This window comes from Primulina eburnea, chromosome 8, assembly GCF_022965805.1.
Source record: "Primulina eburnea isolate SZY01 chromosome 8, ASM2296580v1, whole genome shotgun sequence".
In the NCBI taxonomy this organism is placed as follows: domain Eukaryota; kingdom Viridiplantae; phylum Streptophyta; class Magnoliopsida; order Lamiales; family Gesneriaceae; genus Primulina; species Primulina eburnea.
In genome coordinates this window covers 7,304,336-7,331,663 of record NC_133108.1, presented here as the reverse complement: position 1 = coordinate 7,331,663, position 27,328 = coordinate 7,304,336, and the positions used below count along the sequence as shown (strand labels likewise).

The 27,328-nt window shown below is 37.0% G+C and overlaps 2 protein-coding genes across 2 annotated transcripts; one reads left to right on the top strand and one right to left on the bottom strand.

Annotated features, from left to right (window-relative positions):
- Window positions 1–3,586: 3,586 nt before the first annotated feature.
- Window positions 3,587–5,622, top strand: LOC140838786 (aureusidin synthase-like). The gene has a single exon (XM_073205340.1). The coding sequence runs from the start codon at window positions 3,623–3,625 to the stop codon at window positions 5,408–5,410; it is 1,788 nt and encodes a 595-aa protein (XP_073061441.1). The 5' UTR covers window positions 3,587–3,622; the 3' UTR covers window positions 5,411–5,622.
- A 6,335-nt stretch (window positions 5,623–11,957) lies between these two features.
- On the bottom strand, window positions 11,958–16,730 carry LOC140838948 (uncharacterized). The gene is made up of 5 exons (XM_073205577.1): window positions 16,536–16,730; window positions 16,330–16,399; window positions 13,196–15,143; window positions 12,264–12,676; window positions 11,958–12,170 (listed from the first exon to the last, which is right to left on the bottom strand). Exons 3-5 carry the CDS (start codon window positions 15,141–15,143, stop codon window positions 11,958–11,960), a joined length of 2,574 nt encoding a protein of 857 aa, XP_073061678.1. The 5' UTR covers window positions 16,330–16,399; window positions 16,536–16,730.
- Window positions 16,731–27,328: the final 10,598 nt, after the last annotated feature.

The window sequence follows — 27,328 nt, the reverse complement described above, 5'->3', positions numbered from 1 at the left end:
AGGTTCTCCTCGTCGAGAGCTTTTCCAACGCCTATTTTTAATAGTAAAAATTCCTCCTGGATCAAAAGTTATGGCCGTTTGAAGTTTGCGCGAAAAACACCTCAACTTCCATGCCATTAACAAGGTCTACTGCATTCACTTGCTGGAATACACTGTCTACTGCAACTCTGATGCTTCTGCAATCAGCCTGCTGCTTTTCCAGTATTGTCTGCTGCATTCCGAGTCTACTAACTCAGTCTCCTGCATTCAGATCTACTGGTTTCCATCTACTGGTTCTGGTTTCGGCTACTGGTTTCCATATACTTTTTTTTTTCTACTGTATTCTGATTTACTTCTCTACTGATTTTCCTAACTGTAAGTAGTTAGTCTATCCTTTCAGTAGTCTATTACAGTAGCTTATTTCAGTAACTTTCAGGACTTATTTTCAGAAGTCTATAAGAACTTATTATTTCTAGTTCCTCCTCCCCAGATTATGAAACCTGGCTCTGATACCACTTCAATGTCACGCCCGGGACGGGAGTTGGTTGACATCGGCGTTGCTCTCAAACTTACATTCGAAAACAATAAGTCTCGGAAGTACGAAATTCAGAAACCGGTCTTTTATTCATAAATACTGAATATTTCAATGTCTGATACAAACTCGAATAATTAATGTTTTACAACGGAAATGTAAAACAACCCAGATATCACAATGTCTTACAGGCGCAGCGGAAAACAACATAAATAAAACTGAGAATTAACAATCTTCTTCACCAGCCCCAGAACTGGATCTGCTCCTCTTCTTCTAGCCTTTCTTCATCGTTCTTATCTGAGATGTTTTGGTGGGTGAGTGATATGGTTGTCACTCAGTAAGCGGGGGCGGGAATAACTCCCAGTTTTCGAAATCGTTTTCATACAGAACAGTAATACGAAAATATACAAAAATTCTTATTTTCATAACAGAAATCAGTATTCAGTGTTCAGAAATCAGTAATCGGTATTCAGTAGTCGGAAATCAGAAGTTTATCAAATAAGCACTGAGCACGTTCGTGAATTTCATGGCTAAACTGATATCAGTCCCCTATATGTTCTCTCCTCTAAGGGGTGAGGCCAGTAATCAGTAATCAGTAATCAGTAATGCTCAGAATATATATTCCTACCATTAGTTCACTAAATTTCAGTGCTTCAAAATCAGATATCAGAAATCAAGAGTACTTTGCTTTAAATCAAAAATCATCAAACGAGTTTCAAGATATTTATACATAAGCCCACTTACCGTAATTTGCTGGAGAGTTTCGGTTGAATTCTGGAAATAGGCTTGCTCTCGTTACTGCTTTCTACTGCCCGAAAATAAGCACTCTCTTATCTCAAATATTTCAAGTGATAATTCAAGATTTGTGTAACACCAATTCAGAGGTTGATGGTGCTATTTATAGGCAAATATTCTGACTGTTAGCTTCCCATTTAATGGTCATAATCTGCCATTAACAACTTTTATTCCGTGATAAATGCTTCAGTTACAAGTCTAAGCTGAATCAGTAACTGTCTGTTGGAATATCGTTCTTCTGCTGCTGGATTCGGGTCTGCTGCTGGATTCGGGTCTGCTGCTGGATTTTGTCTGCTGGAAAATACCATCTTCTGAAATATGAGTTGCTGCTAGAATTGTTAGCTTCTGCTGAAATTGGCCAGCTGCTGCTACTGCTGAAATTTCAGGTTCTCACATGAGACATGTTCATTAAGATGATATTCCGTAACTATTTAGATATTGGATCTGAATTCTTACGGACTATCGGGCAGTACCAAATATGATTGGCTATATTTGGTGCCACAACAACAGTATCACGTGCTACATTAGCAATTTTCGAAGGATAAAAATCATTTCTAATGACACATCATAACTTCGACAAAAGGCAAAAACTTGTGTGAGACGGTCTCACGAGTTATATTTTGTCAGACAGATCTTTTATTTGGGTAATCCATGAAAAGATATTATTTTTTATTGTAAATATTGGTAGAGTTGACCTATCTCACAGATAAATATTCATGAGACCGTCTTACACGAAACATACTCCTGACAATATATATATATATATATATATATATATATATATATATATATATATATATATATATATATATATATATATATGCATAAATAAAAACAAAAGACTCATCTTTAACAACTAGTAGTAACATAGATAACCAAAACCCAAAGTATAATAACTTAGAAAACGAATTTATGTATTTTCGCTTCATAAACTAATGAAAACGATTTTCCAATTAGATAAAGTTTTAAATTTTCAGTAAAAAAATTTTAATGTCGATGAAAAATGATTTGCCAATCAGATAAAGTTTTAAAACCGCATCAATAATAATAAAAAAAATTAACGTCAATGTTTCATTTTATACAATTACTTGGCGTGCGGAACTAAAATCCGGAATAGTTTTTTTACTGTGTAATTAATTAATTGTAAGACTTTGTATCATCGAACTTTACTTTTAATACTATTTTGAATGATTTATCTTACACTCAAACGAATATTCAAAGAAATATTAGACCATTTGTTGGGGAGAATATATATAAAAGGAGTATAAAGGCAACCAAAAAGTACACCGTTCGAGGAAGCAACGTTCTTCTTTCCCAATTTTAAAATCGTTTAATCTCAATTAAACCTTTTCATTTCGTAGCCAAATTGTCTTCTTAGCATTAGAGTCTGCATGCCTACGATATAATTTTAAAATACGACGTTATCATCAATTATAATTTTTAGTAAATTGATTAACACTCGATCATATAGTTACCGTGTATTACTACACGTATCAAACTTCAGTATTGTCGTAAATAACTTGAAAAATTGTTTTCAAATTTCAATTAAAATATTTTCACGTGATTTATATAGCTAATTGAATATATGGTGCTACATAATAATGGTCATAGCCACCTACAGTTCGAATAATATAATCGATAAGTTAGTATGAGGAAAGACTTTTATTTTCCACGATATACATAAGGTTGGGATTATCCACCGACCTACGTATAATTTTATTTAAATTTAAATGCGTCAATTTTGGCTGTCATCGAATTACTTTTCTACGGATCTTACCTGCTAGCTCCTCTTAATTATTAATTATATAGGTAGATTAAAGTTGTTTATTTTCATTAGCCTCTCGTATGAATATGATAAACTCCATGTATATATATATATATATTATCAAACATATATAGATAGTTCTTACAATATATATATATATATGTGTGCGCGCGTAAAAACGTCGTACAAACATCAACATAATTTAGTTGGAAATTATTCTAGTCAAAATTTATAACCAGACACAAATTGTAGCTGTGTATATCAAGGTAGTTGGAGTTATTAGTTTTGGAATGTCAAATTTTTTTGGTTAGGTGTATAAGTGTATTCTCGTTATATGTATAATATGTATATGACCATCAATTTCAAAGTCAATATTTTGGGAGAAGATGACATTTTCTTCTTTCGATCTAGTCCTACACGTTCTTTAATATTTTACGTAATCTACTTTCGAAGAATAAGTATTGATTTTGTAATGTCATAATAAAACAAGCATCGTTCTCCTATAAATAATATACCAAGAACCTTAAATTTGTCATAAACAAGCTAGAGACATGGCATCCATCACTCCACATTCTGCCACCACCCTTTCTACCGCCAAGGTTCACGGCGGCTCCTCCTCTTCCACCACCACCACATTCTCCTATGCTATTCCCTTCACAAAACCAACACAATGTTCCCCTGTCCAAAACTTCAAACACGGGCGTAAAATTTCCTGCAGATCCAAGGACAATGACAAAGAATCTTCGTCACCTGCCAAGTTTGATAGGCGGGACGTGCTGATCGGATTAGGAGGACTGTACGGGGCTACAGCTCTCACCGCCTCTCCGCTGGCCTTCTCTGCTCCTGTCCCTGGCCCGGACATCACAAAATGTGGCCCCGCGGACCTCCCAGCCGGCGCAGCCCCCACAAACTGTTGCCCCCCACTTACTGAAAAAATAATCGATTTCCAGCTCCCTCCACCACCAACAACCTTGCGTGTCCGCCCAGCCGCCCATCTAGCCGATGAAGCATACATAGCTAAATTCAACAAAGCTATGGAGATCATGAGAGCCCTCCCCGAAGATGATCCGCGCAGCTTCAAGCAGCAAGCTAACGTCCATTGTGCTTACTGCGACGGCGCGTATGATCAAGCCGGATTTCCCAATCTGGAGCTTCAAGTTCACAACTCGTGGCTGTTCTTTCCATTCCATAGATACTACCTCTATTTCTTTGAAAGAATCTTGGGAAAATTGATTGACGATCCCACTTTTGTAATGCCATATTGGAACTGGGATGCTCCCGGAGGAATGACTATCCCTGCCATGTACACGAATCCGAATTCTGCACTATTCGACAGTTTACGCGACAAAAGTCACCAGCCTCCAACTGTAGTTGATCTCAATTTCAATGGGTCGGGTTCCCCTATCAATCCTAATCAGCAAACTTCAACGAACCTGACAATTATGTACAGGCAAATGGTCTCAAACTCAAAAACCCCGCAGCTTTTCTTCGGCAGCAGTTATAAAGCTGGTGAGGAGCCGAATCCAGGAAGCGGGTCGATCGAAAATATCCCCCACGGCCCGGTTCATACATGGACCGGTGATTCGACGCAACCAAATTTCGAGAACATGGGAAACTTCTACTCCGCTGGTCGTGACCCTATTTTCTTCGCTCATCATTCGAATATCGACAGGTTGTGGAGTATATGGAAGACTTTGGGAGGGAGGCGCCGGGATATAACAGACCCTGATTATCTTGACGCCTCGTTTTTGTTTTACGACGAAAACGCGCAAATGGTTCGGGTCAAGGTCCGGGACTGTTTGGATCATACGAAGCTCGGGTACGTTTATCAGGACCAGGAGATTCCATGGCTGGAATCCCGGCCAAAACCTAGGGTCTCTTCTGCTTTAAGGAAACTGAAGAAACTTGCTAAAGCAAAGGCTGCAGATGCCCCAAGCCCGAAAGAAGTGTTCCCCGCAAAGCTTGACAAAGTTTTGAAAGTTATGGTGAAAAGGCCGAAGAAAAGAAGAAGCAGAAAAGACAAGGAAGAGCAGGAAGAGATTCTTGTCATAAAAGGGATCGAATTGGACAGAGACGTTTATGCCAAATTTGATGTTTATATCAATGACGAAGATGATGTAGTGACCACGGCCGATAATACAGAATTTGCGGGAAGTTTTGTGAATGTTCCGCATAAACATAAGCACTCGAAGAAGATTAGGACACAACTGAAGTTGTCGATTACCGAAATCTTGGAGGATTTGGATGCGGACGACGATGAACATGTTCTGGTGACCTTGGTGCCGACCAGTGCCGGTGAATCTATGACGATTCATGATATGAAGATCGAATTCGATTAGTGATTTTCCATCCTTTTTTAATTATTTGATCATATTTATTTATGGGTCACTCCCGCTGATTTATTTCGAGTGTTCCTATCAATAATAGCATGTTCTTCATTTGATTATTGTTAAAAAAAAGGCTTCGAATAAATTATTCAGTGCTCATCGATGAAACTGAATAAAATCTCATGATATTTTCCCGTTTGAAAAATAATTCAAATCGTGTCTCAGTCGGGCTTTTTTTATTTAATATATTTATTTTTGTATAGCAAGTGTATGGTAGATCAATTTAGTTACCACAAATAGTTTGAGAAATGTAGCATTTTTTTAACCTCGTTTAATGCTCCAAAATTATCAAATTTTGTCCATTAGGGAAATTTACACTTTAAAATTTAAAACATTAAAAAATTCGAGTGAAATTTCAATAGAGAAGTAGGACGGTAATTAAATCAGGCTGTTGGGATATTTAGGAAAATAAATCTGGACAAACATTTAAAAAAAGACAAAAACTTGTATGAGAATGTTTCGTATTTTGTGAGACATATATCTTATTTGGGTCATCCATGAAAAGTATTACTTTTTATACTAAGAGTATTATTTTTTATTGTGAATATCGTTAGGATTGAACCGTCTCACATATAAAGATTCGTGAAACCGTCTCACAAAAGACCTACTTTTAAAAAAATGATATCTCCAAATGTATTTTAAATACACTAGAAAAAATAATTTTAAAAAATAATCGTTGATTAGAATTAAATGTCAAAATATCGAGATTGGTTTTGCCAGCCCGTTGGATTACTTTTTACATTTGGCCCCTCCTAAGCAAAACCTATTGGATTTTTTGTTGCATTTGGCCCCTCCTAATTTGATTTGACTAGGCCGCCGTTAAATTCTGAGATAACACGATATTCATTAATTGTAATAAAATAATTTGCATTGAAGCCAATGAATAGTTCTTTAAAGCAAATTATACAAATCGCATGAAATATACTTGAAGATATCATTTTTAAAAATAATAGTTGACTATAATTAAATAATAAAATATCGAGATTGGTTTTGCCAGCCCATTGGATTACGTTTTGCATTTGGCCCCTCCTAATTAGATTTGACTAAGCCGCCCTAAATTTTGAGATTACACGATAATTAATTGTACTAAAATAATTTGCATTGAAGCCAATTAATAGTTCTTTAAATCAACTTGTACAATTGCATGTTGGGACAACTAAAAACATGGGAACATTATTTTTCAAGGTTAAATATTTTTTTTTGGATTCATAGGCAAAGGGAATTTAGATTAGTAATAATTTATACAGATTCTTCTCAATATCAATGAATATCATATCATCTTCTAAGATGATTCTTAGTCAAGAGGAGATTCAATAATTGAAGTGATCTTGTAAAGATTTCACGACCAATGTCCACTTCGTTAGGAAATAGGATGTGAATGAATTGTTATACTAACTACGACGAATAATTCTAAACTTAGTTGCGGTAACGTGTCAAATCAATATTTCAATTAGATTGGGTAATTTGAGTTACTAGAAACATGTTTTAAGTGCAGAAACTGCTCAGATTACTTAAGTATGATATAAAATCAACAGATCAGTTTTCATCAGCTGACTTATCAGTATAAATGGTAGTCTTAGCAGCACAAGTAAATAATAGTAAAGAAAGAGAGAAGAAAATGTTCATGGATGTTCGAAAGTTAAGCTTCTACGTCGTCCCTTTTTAAATTGATCTATTCAGAACCAGGCTTCTGAAAATTACAAATGATTATCACGATACAACAACGCTAGTGTGTGAAAGGTAAGTAAGAATACAAAGTGCACAATATTGGTCATTAATCGATCTGATGAGAAACTTAGTGTGTGGAAGAAAAGCTTAAAGATAAATCTTTTGAGGGATGTTGTGCAATATGAATGCTTGATGAAGATTGATACATCAATAGTTTTTTTTAGAGATTTTCAGTCTTGATGCATTCCTTATTTATAGGCGATAGTCTTCAATGTCAATAAATAGATATGGTACTCACAGATGTACCGAGTAGCCGACATTTATGCAGATATTGTCACTCATCCTTGTTGTTTTGCAAAAGATATTATAAGCAAATTCAAATACCTTGGACACTAATTGAAAGAAGTAACCAACATATATTTTTTTATCTTATTTTTGCTAGCAACTTCAATTATAAACTCATATTGTCTTCAGATAATGTTGATAGAGTGATCTTTAAGTTGTTCTGTTCTGTTCAAACAACTTGGTTCAAGTCGTGCTGATGAAGAAACTCTATTAGATTGAAATAGTTGAACAGCTTGATCTGTCTGTTCAGTTTAGCTGGTAACAATATAGGTTGAACATCGTACTTGTAGTCTTGTTTAGTTCAGTTTAATAAACATGCATTAGCATAAGCTCAAGTTAGTTCAGTTTAGATTGTGATCAACTAAACTTATATATAAATTTTGTCTTAACAATTTCTTCCATCTTGATGATGTCAAAACTAAGTTGTTTATCATAAATAAGACATAAGAAGTAACCGTGCTATTCAAATCTTGTATCTCCGTCAAGCCAGAGGAAGAAAGTTTTCTCATCAGAAAGGGTCACGGCCTCATAAAACCAATAGAAGAGAGCTCTTCATTGATTTCATTGACTGTGACATAAACGTCATAATTTCGAAAATTTACACTGGGTTGCCACGGAAGGCTCGTCACATAGTCCTCAACAGCCTAAAGATTGGGCGCTCTTTCATTAAACCAGTGCCAATGTCTACAATATGCAAATGGTTCCAGAGAAACCATAAGTAGAAACAGGAGAAACACCTGTATTGGTACAAGATTCATTGAAATTCCAAATACCAATATAGAAAGAGAGAGTTATGCAGAAGATGAAAATATGTGAAGACCAACATCTCTATTTATACTAGTAGAAAACCAAATTTTTTGAATTTTAGATTTGTCTTTAGGTGAGGGTGTGGAAATTTGGCGCCTATTTTGATGGATTTTCGGCAACTGTGTGACATATATTGGTCTCATATGTAGCAAATTGAGATAATAATATGAAAATAAAGTATAAAATTAGACACCGAGATTTACGTGAAAAACTCCTAAAAAGTACTAGGGTAAAAACCACATGCAAGATGAAAATAATTTCACTAGAATATTTTATGGTGTACAACAACTTACTGTGTTTTCAAAGATAACATATACTCTCTTAATAAATGAGAACAAACACATCACAAATATTATAGAACTAAACACTTAAATGCTATAAGATGAGAGGGAACTCAATGAAGGAGTGATTTCTGAATTAGGGGAGGGAGCTCTAAATAAAGCTCTTATTCCGTGTGAAAACGCGTATAAAAAACATGTCAGGGGCCGTGCACTTAGTTAATATTTAATTACCAAACAACAATGATTAAATGGTGTAAACAGCGAAAACGAGTTTAAAACGTTCATTTGGGCCTACAGAAATTTCGGCATGACCTCCCCGTAAGTAGGACATCCCAAAAATTTCTAAACACAATAATAACAACATACGCTCGAAAATATCATCAAGTTAACAATCAACCACACAAACATCCTACAGCCGCACTGGCCAGGACTAGACAACACATACCACAAATAAAAATCCAACACAACATAAAAACAACACCATACAGATACACAGGGCATCTCCCTGGCAAATGTATCAAACCAGAATAGTATATATAAATATCTGGGAACTCTGACACAACCGACTGACTACTAGGTACCACTCGCTGACGCTCCACCAGACGCGTCAAGACCCCTGGAATGACCTGCTATGTCATCAAAAACAACCACAACATCAAAAGAAAACAGGGGTCGGACCCCAGTACGACAAACCAGTAAAATCATGACGTAAATAAAAGAATGTAATAATATCAAGCAAATGCAATGCTATGCGATGCATGAATGGTAACAATGGAATAATGGATACCAAATGGAGTCCAAACGAATAGCATCATCAACAGTAACAGTGGCCACCCGTGCCAGGAATGCAGCATCAAATCGCCGCTCGTCCATGCACGTAGCATCGGGAATGCGAGTAGCTAAGTCGCTCGTCCCTAGCTGTCATTTGGGAATGTGGCTAATCCTAACCCACTCGTCCCTCTAATGACTCAATACCTCAACAGAATCAACATAAATAGCCGTCAAAGGAGTCAAGGCTCAATATGTTATGCCAACACAATTTATGCATGAATGCAACAGAATAAACATTCAATGCACATAATAGCAAATAACATTCACCAAATATTCTTACACGCCAATATAACCGTCATAATGATATAGGTTTGAGCGTACCTCAATTACAACTTACAATACCCCGATAAATCTTAAAGGCTATCGAATGAAACTCGTCCAACAACCAAACCTACAATATAAATTCGCTATACACTTCAATACAATGCATACCAAACGACTAAACCAAAATAAATCGTCTCGGTTAAAATTCGAAATCTGGGCAGCCTATTAAACCCATACAAATTCTGAAATTTCAAGATTAATACCTCAATAAACGAAGCTTAACACACAACGATGATCTTGCGAAAATGGCTCGCCGGAAAAGTCGCCGGAAACACTGTTCACGCCGGAAACCTAGCTGGAAATTTGGGGAAAAGCTCAACACTTCACTTGTATAAACTAATACACCAAGAACAACCAAAATTCGAAGTCAAAAGCTTACCTAAAACCGAAACGAAGCTCACGCACAGTTGCTGGAAATCAGGACCGATCGAGCTCTTCACCTTACGATTCACAGCAGGAAAATAGCTAATAGGTTGAAGGAAGAAGATTTACTAGCTGCTGCACTAACATTCCGGGGCGTTACGCGAAGACGGCAGAAAGACGGAGAGAACGATGGCAAGGCTAGGGGAAAGAGCGTTCTGGAAATGAGCGATCTGATCTTGTATCAAATGGGTTTGGATTTTTGTAAATAAAATGGGAAATGGGCTGGGCCAATTGCTATTGGGCCTCACATTCTCCCCCACTAATAAAAGATTTCGTCCTCGAAATCTAACAAACACAACACTGATATCCACAACATTACATCTGATAATACATAGGAAATTCAGAATACATCGCGTAATTCATTACATTCTCAAAAAAATGAGGCCACTCTTGTCGCATCTTTGCCTCTAATTCCCATGTAGATTCTTCTCTTCCATGCCTACTCCATTGCACCAAAACTAGTGGAATCGTCTTGTTCCTGAGCTGTCTTTCCTTACGGTCCAAAATTTGCACAGGATGTTCAACATAGCTAAGGGAACTGTCTAACTCCACATCCTCGACATTCAAGATATGAGACAGATCTGGCTCATACTTCCGCAACATAGATACATGAAACACATTATGTATCAAAGACAAACTCGGCGGCAAATCCAAAAGATACGCCAATGTGCCAATCCTCTCAGCAATCATATACGGACCGATATAACGTGGAGCTAACTTCCCTTTATGTCCAAATCTCATAGTACCTCGGAAAGGCGACACTTTCAAGAAAACATAATCGCCCACTTGGAACTCTAAAGGTCTATGCCTTTTATTAGCATAACTGGCTTGACGATCCTGGGCTGCTTTCATCCTTTTCCTGATCAATTCAACTTTATCTTTCATTTCTTGAATAAATTCTGGTTTTGATATCTGTCTTTCTCCTACATCTTCCCAACATATCGGCGATCTACACTTTCTTCCATACAAAGCTTCAAATGGTGCCATACCGATTGTTGCCTGAAAACTATTATTGTAAGAGAATTCAACCAAAGACAATGATTCTTGCCAACCACCTTTGAAATCCATCACTGCTGCTCGTAACATATCCTCTAGAGTCTGGATGGTTCTTTCTGACTGGCCATCTGTCTGTGGGTGATAGGCAGTGCTCATAGCCAACTTTGAACCCAAAGCTGTTTGCAGACTTCCCCAAAACTTCGAAGCAAATCTTGGATCACGATCAGATACTATGGTTACTGGCACACCATGCAATCTCACTATATGATCTATGTACAATTTCGCCATTTTCATATAAGTACAAGTACGATCATACGGAATAAAATGAGCTGATTTAGACAATCTATCCACAATCACCCAAATTGCATCACAACCACGATTAGAACGAGGCAAATGAGTCACAAAATCCATAGCAATGTGCTCCCAATTCCACTGTGGCACTTCAAGACTATGTAACATTCCACCAGGTCTCATTCTCTCGGCTTTAACTTGTTGACACGTTAAACATTTAGCTACAAAATGAGAAATATCTTTCTTCATACCTTCCCACCAATAATGAGCTCTCAAGGTATGATACATTTTTCGAATTCATGGGTGAATACTGTGTCGACTACAATGTGCTTCCCTTAGTATGGCTTCTTTCAGATCTATCAAATTAGGAACCACAAGTCTACCATTAAAGCGCAGACTGCCATATGAAGCAACACTAAAATTTTCTGTCTGACCTGTTCGAGACAATTCTTTTAATCTATGAATATGCGGATCGGTCATCTGTGCTGCTTTGATTCTGGACAAAATCTATGGCTCAACTTGAATAGATGACACTAAAAGTAGTCTCCACTGATCTGATAAGTCCATCCTGAAGTTCCCAAGTGTTCGTGAACTTTAGAGATAGTCAAAGATGTCAGCATAGCATTCTGAACTTTCCTGCTGAGAGCATCTGCAACAAGATTCATTCGACCTGGTTGATACTGAATCTCACAATCAAAGTCTTTAAGTAACTCCATCCATCGACGCTGTCTCATGTTCAAGTCAGGCTGTGAGAAAAGATATTTAAGACTCTTGTGATCCGAATAAATCACAAACTGCTCACCGTACAGATAATGACGCCATAACTTCAATGCAAACACAATGGCAGCCAACTCTAAGTCATGAACTGGATATCGGGTCTCATGCGGCTTCAACTGACGAGAAGCATATGCAATCACTCGCCCATTTTGCATTAGAACACATCCAAGTCCATTTAGAGATGCATCTGAACAAACAACATATCCACCTGAGCCTGATGGCAAAGCTAGCACTGGATCTGTTGTCAACTTTTCCTTCAAAGTCTGAAAACTTGACTCACATTCATCAGTCCACACAAAACGTCGATCTTTTTGCGTTAATTGAGTCATAGGCCTTGCTATAATACAAAATCCTTCAATGAAACGCCTATAATATCCTGCCAATCCCAAGAAACTGCGAATATCGGAAATATTCGTCGGTGTTGGCCAATTGATAACAGCTTCCACCTTACTAGGATCCACTGATACTCCTTGAGCTGATATAACATGACCCAGAAATACTACTATGTCCAGCCAGAATTCACATTTAGAAAATTTTGCATACAATTGCGCTGCTCTGAGTGTCTGGAGGACTAACCTTAAATGTTCTCGATGCTCCTTCCTTGTCTTCGAATAAATCAGAATGTCATCTATGAAGACAATGACAAATCTGTCTATAAATTCTAGAAAAACACGATTCATCAAATCCATAAAAACTACAGGAGCATTAGTCAATCCAAAAGGCATAACTAGAAATTCATAATGCCCATAACGCGTTCGAAATGCTGTCATCGGCACATCTTCCTCTCGAACTCGGAGCTGATGGTAGCCAGAACGAAGATCAATCTTTGAATACACCGATGTACCCTGCAACTGATCAAACAAGTCATCGATACGCGGCAGAGGATACTTATTCTTCACAGTAGCTTTGTTCAACTGCCTGTAATCAATGCACATTCTCAACGTTCCGTCTTTCTTCTTTACAAACAATACCGGAGCTCCCCAAGGTGACATACTTGGTCTAATATAGCCTTTTTCCAGTAAGTCCTGTAATTGCTCTTTGAGTTCTTTCAATTCCGCTGGAGCCAAACGGTATGGTGCTCTCGAAATAGGATTTGTCCCGGACACCAACTCAATGCTAAAATTGATTTCCCTCTTGGGTGGAAATCCAGGAATTTCATCGGGAAATACATCAGGGAATTCCTTGACAACAGGAATATCTGAAACTTCCAATCTTTTTCCCTGAGTAGCGTCGACTGCATAGATCATGAATCCTTCATTTCCTGTTGAAAAAAGTCTGAACATTTCCATTGCTGACACTAATGGAATACGTGATTGAGAATCACTACCGTAAAAATTCCATTTACTGCCATAATATGGTCTGAATCTGACCACTCCATGGAAACAATCGACGGTAGCTCGATAATTAGATAGAGTATCCATTCCCAGAATACAGTCGAAGTCAGACATATCTAGCTTGATGAGATTAGTTATCATAATATTATCATCGAATCTAATCACACAATTCAGAATTATCTCATGAGACATCAAACATACACCGACAGGAGTAGAAACTGACACAGTATCTATCAACGGAGTAGTAGCAATCTCATGCTCATCAACAAATACAACAGATACAAATGAATGAGATGCTCCTGTATCTATCAGTATGCGAGCAGCATGATTAAAAATAAGGCAGATACCTGCAATAACTCCGCCCGGTGCATCTTGAACTTGATCTCGGGTTAAAGCATGAACTCGAGCTTGTTGTGGCCCTGGGAAACGCTGCTGAACCGAACCTCTAGGCTGAGGATAGCTAGATTGCTGAAAAGACTGAGTAGGAACAAAAGGCCTAGTTGCTTGTCCTCTAAAACCCTGACCAAACTGAGGTTGCTGAAATTGTTGTCTTGCTGCATTCGGACATACTCTAGCATAATGTCCAACTTGCCCACAAATATTACAAGATCCCTGAACTCCCGTACACTGAGTACTGAAATGCTTACCACCACAACGATCACAAAATACTCCACCTGGGGACCCAACTAAGCTTCCACGCTGACTGTCGGAACTAGAAGAACTGCTACGAGTCTGTTTCTTGAACCGCTTTCCTTTGGCCTTAAAGCTTTGCTGCTTTGGTTGCTGATAAGGCTGCGAAGACTGATACGGCAGTAAAGATGGGTATAGTGGTGCCCCCACTGGCATCGGCACATTGCTTCCGAAACTCTGAGGAAAACCTGGATGAACTGACTGTGGTTCTGCCAAAAGTAGACTCGCTTCCACATTCTTGGCTTTCTCAACAGCATCGGCATAATTAACAGGTGCTCCAGCTACTACCAAAGTGCAAATGGTTCGATTCAATCCTTGCATAAAATGTGATAGCTTGTTCCGATCACTGCTAGCAACATGAGGAACATAGGCAAGAAGCGCTGAGAATTGAGAGGCATACTCCACAACAGTCATATTACCTTGAGTCAATCTATTGAACTCAGCTTCCTTGGCCGAATAGTATGAAGGCGGTGAATACTCTCGAGCAAACTGAGCGCAAAACACATCCCAAGTAACTCTTTCACCCGATTCCTTCAAAGCTTCCTCAGTAGTTTCCCACCACAACTGAGCTCGGTCCTTTAATTGACAAATGGCCAACTTAAGCTGTAAATCAGGGGTGTACTCCAACATATTGAATAAACGCTTCATACTCTTTAGCCACGCTATAGCTTTCTCGCCATCTTCATTCCCAAAGAATCGAGGAGGACGCATATTCTGAAATCGAGATATCACAAGTCCTATTTCACCCATCCCCCTAGTCAACTGATCCACTTCACGATCAACATTAACATTTTGTGCTTCATCCCGAGGACGACAACCTCGTCTTCCCCAGCCAGTCTCGTTCAGTCCTCTAACGTTAGGAGCTTCAGACTCCTGAACAACTTCCTTTCCTTTTCTACTCTTCCGTCCAGGTGCCATCTACAAGACACATGTATTTAATCCACAAGCAGAAACAAAATAATCGGTTGAGTATAAAACCATAAACTGAAACTTATACACTCTAGTCATGCTGATACGATTAATTCAAAACATAAAAGCAAGTAAGAGCAAATAATCAAGCACATGCACAATCATTTTATTTGTGTCTAAACTCGAGTGTCCTAGACTCTAATTCGAGCGTATCCCAGTTACGCTCTGATACCAAACTGTCAGGGCCCGTGCAATTAGTTAATATTTAATTATCAAACAACAATGATTAAATGGTGTAAACAGCGAAAACGAGTTTAAAACGTTCATTTGGGCCTACAGAAATTTCGGCATGACCTCCCCGTAAGTAGGACATCCCAAAAATTTCTAAACACAATAATAACAACATACGCTCGAAAATATCATCAAGTTAACAATCAACCACACAAAAATCCTACAGCCGCACTGGCCAGGACTAGACACCACATACCACAAATAAAAATCCAACACAACATAAAAACAACACCATACAGATACACAAGGCATCTCCCTGGCAAATGTATCAAACCAGAATAGTATATATAAATATCTGGGAACTCTGACACAACCGACTGACTACTGGGTACCACTCGCTGACGCTCCACCAGACGCGTCAAGACCCCTGGAATGACCTGCTATGTCATCAAAAACAACCACAACATCAAAAGAAAACAGGGGTCGGACCCCAGTACGACAAACCAGTAAAATCATGACGTAAATAAAAAACATGTAATAATATCAAGTAAATGCAATGCTATGCGATGCATGAATGGTAACAATGGAATAATGGATACCAAATGGAGTCCAAACGAATAGCATCATCAACAGTAACAGTGGCCACCCGTGCCAGGAATGCAGCATCAAATCGCCGCTCGTCCATGCACGTAGCATCGGGAATGCGAGTAGCTAAGTCGCTCGTCCCTAGCTGTCATCTGGGAATGTGGCTAATCCTAACCCACTCGTCCCTCTGATGACTCAATATCTCAACAGAATCAACATAAATAGCCGTCAAAGGAGTCAAGGCTCAATATGTTATGCCAACACAATTTATGTATGAATGCAACAGAATAAACATTCAATGCACATAATAGCAAATAACATTCACCAAATATTCTTACACGCCAATATAACCGTCATAATGATATAGGTTTGAGCGTACCTCAATTACAACTTACAATACCCCGGTAAATCTTAAAGGCTATCGAATGAAACTCGTCCAACAACCGAACCTACAATATAAATTCGCTATACACTTCAATACAATGCATACCAAACGACTAAACCAAAATAAATCGTCTCGGTTAAAATTCGAAATCCGGGCAGCCTATTAAACCCATACAAATTCTGAAATTTCAAGATTAATACCTCAATAAACGAAGCTTAACACACAACGATGATCTTGCGAAAATGGCTCGCCGGAAAAGTCGCCGGAAACACTGTTCACGCCGGAAACCTAGCTGGAAATTTGGGGAAAAGCTCAACACTTCACTTGTATAAACTAATACACCAAGAACAACCAAAATTCGAAGTCAAAAGCTTACCTAAAACCGAAACGAAGCTCACGCACAGTTGCTGGAAATCAGGACCGATCGAGCTCTTCACCTTACGATTCACAGCAGGAAAATAGCTAATAGGTTGAAGGAAGAAGATTTACTAGCTGCTGCACTAACATTCCGGCCGCTGGCGGCGTCACGCGAAGACGGCAGAAAGACGGAGAGAACGATGGCAAGGCTGGGGGAAAGAGCTTTCTGGAAATGAGCGATCTGATCTTGTATCAAATGGGTTTGGATTTTTGTAAATAAAATGAGAAATGGGCTGGGCCAATTGCTATTGGGCCTCACAAAACATGTATTTCTTCTGAACATTTCTTCTATCTTTCGTTTTCATTCAACAAAGCCACCTACCACCTAATATCTTGTTTGCCACCAAACCTTCTTCTGCCGACATTTCTCCCACTTGGAGATTTGTTTGAGAATCAAAAACACATCCACACATCATTTCAATCTTGTCATTACTTAATGCTTACATTTCCGCTATACCACTTGAGGATCTACACCACTTAAACTTTTCCATGTTCACTGGCTTGGTTAGAACATCAATATTGTGGGGACCCGGACGCTGATCTTTTCTTAATTATCTTTGGGATTTAATTATCAATTCAGATAAAACAGGGTCTAAAAATTTTTCTTTTTAAAATACAAGTGCGGAAGGTAATGACATCTACGTAATATACATATCTGTATAAAACTACGTTTCAGTACAAAGATACAATAATGTACAATAGTCTCTCAAGTAATCTAAGGTTCGACTACTAAAGTTCAAGTAATAAAACATATCTATATCCAAGTCCGGAATCACCACGCTAAACTCGTCTTCTCTCATCATCTTCTCGACCCCGATCTTGCCCCACCTGTTGTCATGCACACATACAAAACAAGACAACAGCCGGATAACTCCGGTGAGAATAAATCCCAGTATAAAACATGGTAAGCATGTATATAAACAAACTAATTCATAAAACATGCGATCCTGTATAAACCAATATATTTCATAATCTATGAAATAAATCAAATAAGCATGTAACTCAAATCAGATAAACATGCATATAAACGATCTAAATCATAAAAACATGCTAGCACAACTGGAAGCAATAATGATGGGTCCCATGATCTAGGAGCCACATCCATATAAGCATGAAGTCCTAATCAAATCATGTCTAGACTTGACTCGATCTATAACTCTAGGGATCCCGGTGTGAATAAGACGATCTATCACTTACCCTACCACTCGGGGTGATTGTACGTCTTATTCCTAGACTTCGGTCTGATCTGTATCCACATCTACAATAGGAGAGGTGATCTTCTCCTAAGCTGTGATATCACCGAACGTCTAGCAGTCTGGCTGATCTCCAAACTGTCCTATCTTAAATGCATGAATACAATCAGTAAACAAAGCATAATCATATAAAACATAAACAATAATATAGTATGTGATTTATTGGGCAACTCAAATAGTGATCTCAATTGAGTTGTTTCTTCCCGAACATCACATGAATTATACCTTTGTCGTCCCCGTATGAGGAAGACGAAGTCTCGAAGTTCAGTCTGTCCATATCCGATCTGAAATGACAATATAAATACATTGTATCAATGTGTAACTCAAAACACAATCTGTTCTGATCAATACTCAATTCAGTATACAATCTGATCAATGTCTGAACAAGATACAATCTGAGTCATATCAATAATATCCCAATCTAATCGACATCATATCTGAATCTGATCAATCTAAATCAACTGATTTTTAAACGGCATAACAACACAGTCTCGATACCCCGTCAGTCTAAACAGCATAAATATAATATCAGACTTCATAATCAATAACAATACTAATCAAAATCTCAATAACAATACAACTCTGATATGAAATCTCAGTCAAATCAACTCTGAAAAACATAACAATTACAGAAACAGTCTGTTCTTTAATCTGTCTTCAATTCTACATTGTCTACGGTAGTAGAAACACCATATCTGAATCACATGCAATTCTAGCAACATCGTATTCTCAAAACATCTCAAAACGTAATAAACTTACGTCCTTGTGTAGCTCGTGTCGAGAGGAACACAATACTGCGTTCGGATTTGAATTCTGATAGACGGATATTTCACAATCGCAAGTCTAAAAGGCGTAAGGATTTTTCTCTCAAAAATCTCGCCCCTTTTCTGAATTTCTGATGAATTACGTGTAAATCAGTTATATATATATTGCATGCAAACTCTAAAACGTGGCATCATTTTTCAGCAACCACGTATGACCGCGGGTGCGGTAGTGCAAGGAGCGCGGGTGCGCTCATGCAATGTCTATCCTTTCTTTTTCCCGAAAGCTTAGACCGCGGGTGCGGTGTTATCATTACCGCGGGTGCGGTGTCTTGACCGCAGGTGCGGTGTATGCAAGACCGCGGGTGCGGTCTTGCTTCGCCCAAAATCACTACCCTACTGGACTTACACCGCGGGTGCGGTGTCTCCCAGACCGCGGGTGCAGTCCTGCATTTTCTAAAAATCCACATTTTTAATCCTTGTAACATCTCATAATCTTATCTGATTAATTCTACAAGTCTTGGGCATTACATTAATCTTGTCTGATCAATTCTACGACAATTCTTGGGCATTACAAATATGTTATCTTTTGTATTATTTTTTTGCATATCCACACTTCCTTCCTCTACTACTTCTCACATACAGTGAAATTGAATTCCAACATGTTTCGTCCTGGAATGAAAGGGTGGACTCCTTGCATTGTGCAATGCACTCTGACTGTCACAAAACAAAGAAACCTTGTTTTTGCCCGAACTCCTCCAATAACTATTTAATCCACATTGCCTCCTTGCAAGCTTGAGTAGTTGTCATATATTATGCCTCTATTGTAGATAACGCCAAAATTGTTTGGATGTTTGAAACCCAGATTACTGCTTCCTCTGCAAATGTAAACACATAACCACTAGTAGATTTTCTCTTATCAGGGTCACCTGCATAATCTGAATCGACATAATCCCTGAGTGTAAATTTTGATCCTCCATAACATAATGCAATATTTGAGATACCATTAATGTATATAAAGATCTTTTTAACATTACTTCAATGCCCTCGTTTAGGATTTTCCATATACCGACTAACTGCTCCCATTGCTTGTGCAATGTCTGTTCTTGTACAGATCATGACGAACATCAAACTTTTCACTGCTAATGCATATGGTACTCGAGATATCTACATTCACTCTGTTTCACTGCTAGGACACATCTCGGAGGATAACTTGAATTTAACAGGAATAAGGGTCGATATAGGCTTACAATCTTGCATGTTGAAGCATTGTAAAACTTTTTTCAAATAATTTTTCTAGGAAAGTCAAAATTTCTGTTACTTATGTCTCAATGAACTTGCATCTATATAATCTTGTTTGTTGGTCTCAAATCTTAATATCAAATTCCCTAGCAAACTGTGCATTCAATCCTTGGACCTGATCTTTGTTAGAGCATGCTACCAACATGTCGTACACATACAACAACAAAATAATGTAATAATCACCAAACCTCTTTAAATATGTACAAGGGCATGTATTAAGTTTGTTGTATCCAAGGCTCATGATAAATCTCTTGTACCAATATTTCGGCGCCTGTTTGAGACCGTACATTGATTTGTTCAACCTGCAAAGTAATTTCCCTTTGCCTTGTTTCTGCAAAACCTTCTGGCAGGAGCATATAGATTTCTTCTCCAAGATCTCTATGAAGAAATGTCGTTTTCACATCTAGCTGTTTTAGATAAAGGTCAAACACAACACACAATACCAACACTATTTTGAAGTTGTAAGCCGAACCACATGACAAAATATTTCATTGATGTCAATGTTTTCCTTCTGAGCATACCTTTTTACCATCAATCTTACACTATATCTCTCCACTTGGTTATTGTCATCATGCTTAATCTTATAGACTCATCTGTTATCAATGGATTTTTTCCCTCGTGGTAGTGTAACAAGATCACAAGTTATATTCTTATCTAATGCCTCCAACTCTTTTTGCATTGCTATCATCTACAAGGATACATCCGAGCTTTGAGTAGCTTCATGAAAACTTGATGACTCGTCATCCTCTGATAATAGACAATATGCAATATTGCTTTTAGTGACATAATCTGAAAGCCAACCTGGTGGTGTTCTGTCTCGAATTGACTGCCTCACATTGGACACCTCAAACTCAACATGTTCTTGTTCTTCGTGTTCTGGTACTGCTTCTCAAGAAATTTGAATTTTGTCTGTCTTATTTTCCACCTGAAATATAGAAGTTCTAAAGTCAGCATGCCTTTGTATCATTTTACTTTATCTTTCTTGTATATAATATCTTTGCTGATGATCAGCTTGTGGATAGTAAGATCCCACAAAAGAAACCATTTTACTCTATCAGCTTAGCCCAAGAAGATATATTTTCTGGATTTTGAATCAAATTTCGATCTTTCTTGCTCATTATACAGAACGTACACAGGACTTCCAAACGTATGCAAATGAGAATAATTTCTCTGGTCCACATCTCTATCAGAGTCTTCAGATAAATCGTCACTGAAAGAGAACTATTGATAACATAACAATTGTTTTTTACTGCTTCCATCCAAAATGACTTCTCTAGACCAGCAGTCCTCAACACTGCTCTTGTCCTGTCCAACAAGGTTATGTTCATCCGCTACGCCACCCAATTTTGTTGAGGTGTGTAAATCGTCATGTACTGTATTTTGATGCTCTCATGTTGGCAAAATGCATCAAATTCATCACCGATATATTCTCCTCCTTTATCAGTCCTCAGACACTTGATTTTCTTTTCAAAATCAAGTTCAGCCCCGGCTTTGAAATATTTAAAGATCTGAAAAACATATGATTTCTTCTTGATTGGAACACACAACATCTCCTAGAGAAATCATCAATAAACAGACGGAGTATCTCGCTCCTCATAGGGATACAACCGACGTTTTCCAATCATCCGAATAAATCAGCTCCAATATGATTTTGCTTTTGGTATTGGAAGTGCTAAACTTTAATCTGCGTAGTTTACTGGTAGCACAATGCTCACAAAAGGATAGTGATACTTTTGTAAGTCCCAACAGCAGCTTCTGTTCTAAGAGAATTTTCAAACTTGTAATGCCCCAGATTCGATGACTGTCCTCATTGTATCAAGAAGGGTCTTTCCAGCGTGTTTATGTCCTCACTCACACGCACCCTGAGAAACTTCCCAGGAGGTCACCCATCCCAAAATTGCCCCAAGTCAAGCACGCTTAACTTTAGAGTTCTTATGTGATGAGCTACCGAAAAAAAGACGCACCTTCGTGATATGAGTAGTACCAATCAAATCTTTTAAGCCATCTTCAACTGTACAGTCCATTACATTGAACAGTCTCGGAATCCCTCTCCTTCCGGTGTAAGAACGGTTCATTCATGTTCCCTCCACCTAGAAGCCTGCCAGGAGCCGCTCATTGTCCGTGCCATCTCATGGCACCGGCGATCAGCCCCCGCCCTCTTTGGCCACGGGCCTCACATGCCCACCAGCTTCTGCTTGGTTCGTCCCCGAACCACACCGTACTCGGAGAGGTCGGCTCTGATATAATTTGTAATGCCCCAGACTCGATGACTGTCCTCACTGTATCAAGACGGGTCTTTTCAGCGTGCTTATGTCCTCACTTTCACGCACCATGAGAAACTTTTCAGGAGATCACCCATCCCAAAATTGCCCCAAGCCAAGCACGCTTAACTTTAGAGTTCTTATGTGATGAGCTACTGAAAAGAAGATGCACTTTCGTGATATGAGTAGTACCAATCGAATCTTTTAAGTCATCTTCAACTGTACAGTCCATTACATTGAACAGTCTCGGAATCTCTCTCCTTCCGGTGTAAGAACGGTTCATTCATGTTCCCTCCACCTAGAAGCCTGCCAAGAGCCGCTCATTGTCCGTGCCACCTCATGGCACATCTTTCTAACATATGTCCGAGCTTTCTATGCCATAACACTGGTAATTTTTCTCCTGAACCAATTGATGCAACATCTAGTTCCGTCTCTTTGTGTGTTTCTTCCAAAAGTACATACAAATTTGCAGCAACTCTTTCCGCTTTCATAACCACAAGCACACCCTTCACAATTTTCGTGATATTGTACTCTTTATGGGTTTTGTATCCGATATCATGCAATTGTCTCAAGGAGAAAAGATTTTTCATCAGTCCCTTCATAAGTCACACCTCTTATATGGTGTGAATGGTGCCATCAAATATTCTTATTTTGATAGTACCGACCCCAACGATTTCTAAAGCATGATAATCCCCATGAATAAAGATCCTTCCGATACTATTTCATAATGATCAAACCATTCTCTCCGAGATGCCATGTACCACAGCGCTTATGAATCCATAATCCACATGTCACAAAATGTATGTTTGCCTTCTGAAATTGTTGCCGCTTCGCTGAATAATATTTCACCACCGCCTGAAATATTGGCCACATTTCCTTGAGAACTCTTATCGATACTCGTACACTTTTTTTGAAGTGTCTTTTAGCGTTATATTTAAAGCAATAAATATTTTTTTTCTTACTTCGTAACTTTGATCTACCTCGTCTTTAGCTCCCACTTGAGTCACGGTCTATAAATCTTCCTCTTATCATTAGTAAAACCTATGTCTATTTCGAAGTTACCAACATATCTTCCTTGTTCTTGCACCCGCTTTCTTCTCCGAGAATTGCAGTTAAGACATCGTCGAACTTTTGATAGCTCATAAAAATATTGTTGGTTAAGTTGATGATAATTCAATCATATGAATCTGATAATCTTTGAAGTAGAAGCTCTGCACCTTCATTTTCCTCTATTTTATGCTCCTTTAAAGTGAGTTGGACAAATAGAATATTTAGTGCATTAATATGTTCGGTCACCGATGAGGATTCTGCCATCCGAAGAGTATAAATTCTTCTATTTAAGAAAATCTTGTTGTATAGTGGCTTGACCTCGTACATCTTTGTCAGAGTATCTCACATAACTTTTGTTGTTTTTATCTTAAATATACTTGACAATATTTCGTCTGCTATAGCTGAGTGTAAATTGGCAACATTATTATTATTTATATCATTCCATTTTCCATCGTTCGTTATTTCCACCGGAATATCTCCAATAGCCATTGAACTATTCATCTTTCTTAAAACTGTTTGTATATTTATTTTTCATAACATAAAATTGCTTCAATTGAGTTTCGTTATCGCGTACCTGTCCCGCCATTATATATAAAGCAATTTAGTTGACTGGACAAAATAATCTTGTTTTAATAAAAAGATCTCAAAAAAATATTTTCTGATGTGGAAGATCATTCTAACTGCAACCACAGAGCATACTCAGAATTTTAAAAATCTTAAACCAAGACTCTAATACCTCTTGTTGGTCCCACGTGAGGTAAATTGAGATAATAATATGAAAATAAAGCATAAAACTAAACATCGAGATTTACATTAAAAACCACTAAAAATTATTAGACTAAAAAAACCACGGACAAGATGAAAATAATTTAACTACGATATTTTACGGTGTACCACTCACTGTCTTTCCAAAGAAAACACACTCTCTCAATACAGGAGAACAACACCTCAAAAATATTATAAAATTAAGCATTCAAATGTTATAAGATGATCGAAAACTCGATTGATGGATGATTTCTGAATGAGAGGAAAGATCTCTATTTTATAGAGATCTTCGTCCGTGTGAAAACGAATATAAAAAACACATCTTTCGTCTGAATATTTCTTCCATCTTTCGTTTTTATTCAACAAAATCACCTACCACCTAATAAACTATCTGCCACCGAACCTTCTTATACCGACAACAGGTTGCTTGATAATATCGTAGAGAAGAATATGATAAACAGGCATGAATCAGAATGGAGCCTTCATTTTCTGTGGGTTGTTAGATCAAAATCACGTGAGAATATTAATAAATGAAAGTAACATATTTCAAGATTGAAATCAAACTGTACGGCATTTTGTGGATCTTATCGTCTTATGCGGTCTATCATCTTTGAATATGTCAAATGCTATCTGTTACGATCCGGCTCATGTTTGTGTGATTATACAGTAAGCTCCTTCGTCATCGTTTTATGAAAATAATGAATCCAAGTTGTTGTAAATATTAATTGCAATCCATTATAAGTTTCTATTATAAGTCATTTTAAACATTGATTTTTAACTCATGTGGAACAAAGATATTATAATCATTTTTTTTAAACGCGACAAGAACGCCGTGACTTGCACTTGATCCACCAGTATAGGAAATCTAGAAATGACTCGTGTTGGTTTAAGAATAGTCACTCATGTATCATTTGTCATGTATAACACTTATTTCTCATTGTTCTTAATGTCCATCGTGCATTTATCATTGTGCTAATAAATATTGTTAAAATATTTCATGTAGTTATCATCAATTAAAAGTTTCAGGATGAAAGAAAATGATAAATGACAAAATTTATCAAGGTGGTGCTGCACAATTCTTGCCATTTCAGCCGAGGATGCAAAGGTGGGACTCACGAGGACCTAACTTGGAACATTGGTCTGTGTGTGGGTCTTCGGTCTTCCGAGTTCCGATGGGGAGAATATATTTTTATTATTTATTTTTGAAATAGAATAAAAGCTAAAATGATAAGTAAAATGCTTAGCCCTTAGAACATGACTTATTTCACCACTCATGACAAGGGTATAGTTTTTAAGGATAAAATCGAGGATTAATATGAATAATGGATTAGAATTTTCTTTTTCATATGATATCTACTAACTCTTTGACTTTAAGGACATGTTTCAGATAAATGCTAGTTCTATTTGAATTTTTAGTTTTTGTAATCAAATATACATTTTTACGTAAATATAAATGTAAATTAACTTTGCTACTTAATTAAAAATATAAATGTAAATTAACTTTGCTCCTTAATTAAAAACATCTTTTGGTTTTGTGGTCTTTTCTTTCCTAGTCAATCTTAGCACTACCACTTTATGTGATATTATTATTAATAATATTATTATTATTAATAAGTTTGAGACATCTAAATAACAATTTTGATGTCATGACTAAATTTAAAATTACCAACAATACTCCTTTAAAATTATAAAAATAATCTATTTTTTATTTAGTACAAAAATATATTTTAGTAAATTTATGAATTCCTTTATGACAGTCCATTTTCCCAAAAAAAAATTAAAATTACAAAAAAATTCTTTAATATTTATCCAAACTTATAAATTTTAAAATATTATATAATTCTGAATATAAGAAATCATCATATTAAAAAAGTTATTATTAAGGTTTGAATGCTAAAAATAACTATTTCGATGTCATTATATTTAAAAAACAAAAACAAAAATACTCATTTCCTCAAATTATAAAAATATATTCATTTTATACAAATATCATAAAACATATTTTAATAAAATTAAATCTAATCTATATCTAATATATCCTAATAAAATATATTTTTAACTTTATCTATATTTTTAATTTTAAAATGATCATCAGTATAATTTAAATTATTATAAAGTCATTTTTACTTTTTTTTTTAATAAAAATTTTGTTATAATCTCTAGATTTTAAAAACAAAATACAAAAAGCGTCATATGGCGTGTAAGAGAGGCAACTTTTTTGTGAGAAGACATGGAATCCACCTTTAATATAGTTGAAATATGAGAAAGAAATCATGTACAAGATACAGAAAAATCCAAAGATAAGGTTGGCCATTTTCTCAGAAATTTATACAGAACCAGAAATCTGACCGTGACTAATACGGTGTTAATCCTATTAGGATCATATTACTTTTCCACATCTTATTAGCCTTACATATACATACAAGGAACTGGAGAGCGTGCAACTGTTCAATGTCGTGAACTAAATATACCTAGGCAACCAGAGATTACATAAACCTTATTACCTTCTATAGGAGATCCAAAATGAAAACAAGGACGTCTGCCATCAATTTTCTAAATAAAAGATTTTCATATTTACCTCCCTCGATGAGCTACAGCATTCTGTGGGTTTGATTGACAGCCTAAGCTGCATTTCATTGTTCCGGTCTCATGAATTTATGGGTGCAAGATAGAGAATACCACCCATCCAGGACCATCTCTTTCATTCAAAAATTCTAATCAACATCCCACCAATGGTGGATAAAACTAAGATACCTATTCCCACTGAATAAAAGCACATCGGAACCATGTGAATAACACTTTTAGGCAGCTACCTTGTCACCTATTTTTTTTAATAATCCTCACATTTTAAAACTCATGTTTATATCAGTTTTCTTGTCAATCACCTAAAAGATATCATTTCTCATAACATAAGCTCTTAATCAAAAGCGCAAAACATTATTCACTTAAGCTAATTTATAAGAAACCTACATTACAGATCAACAGTATAATTTGGTGTGGTACTACCACACAAACAAATGATAATACCACAAAGCTCAAAGTCACTCCATATGTTAGATCAACATATTCATTTACTTCTGACAATTAATGGTCACAGATGTATCTTGATGCAGCGTCTATACAAAATAATTTTAAAAGAAAAAGAATCACCATATTGCATGTAAAAATTCTAAACTGATGGGAA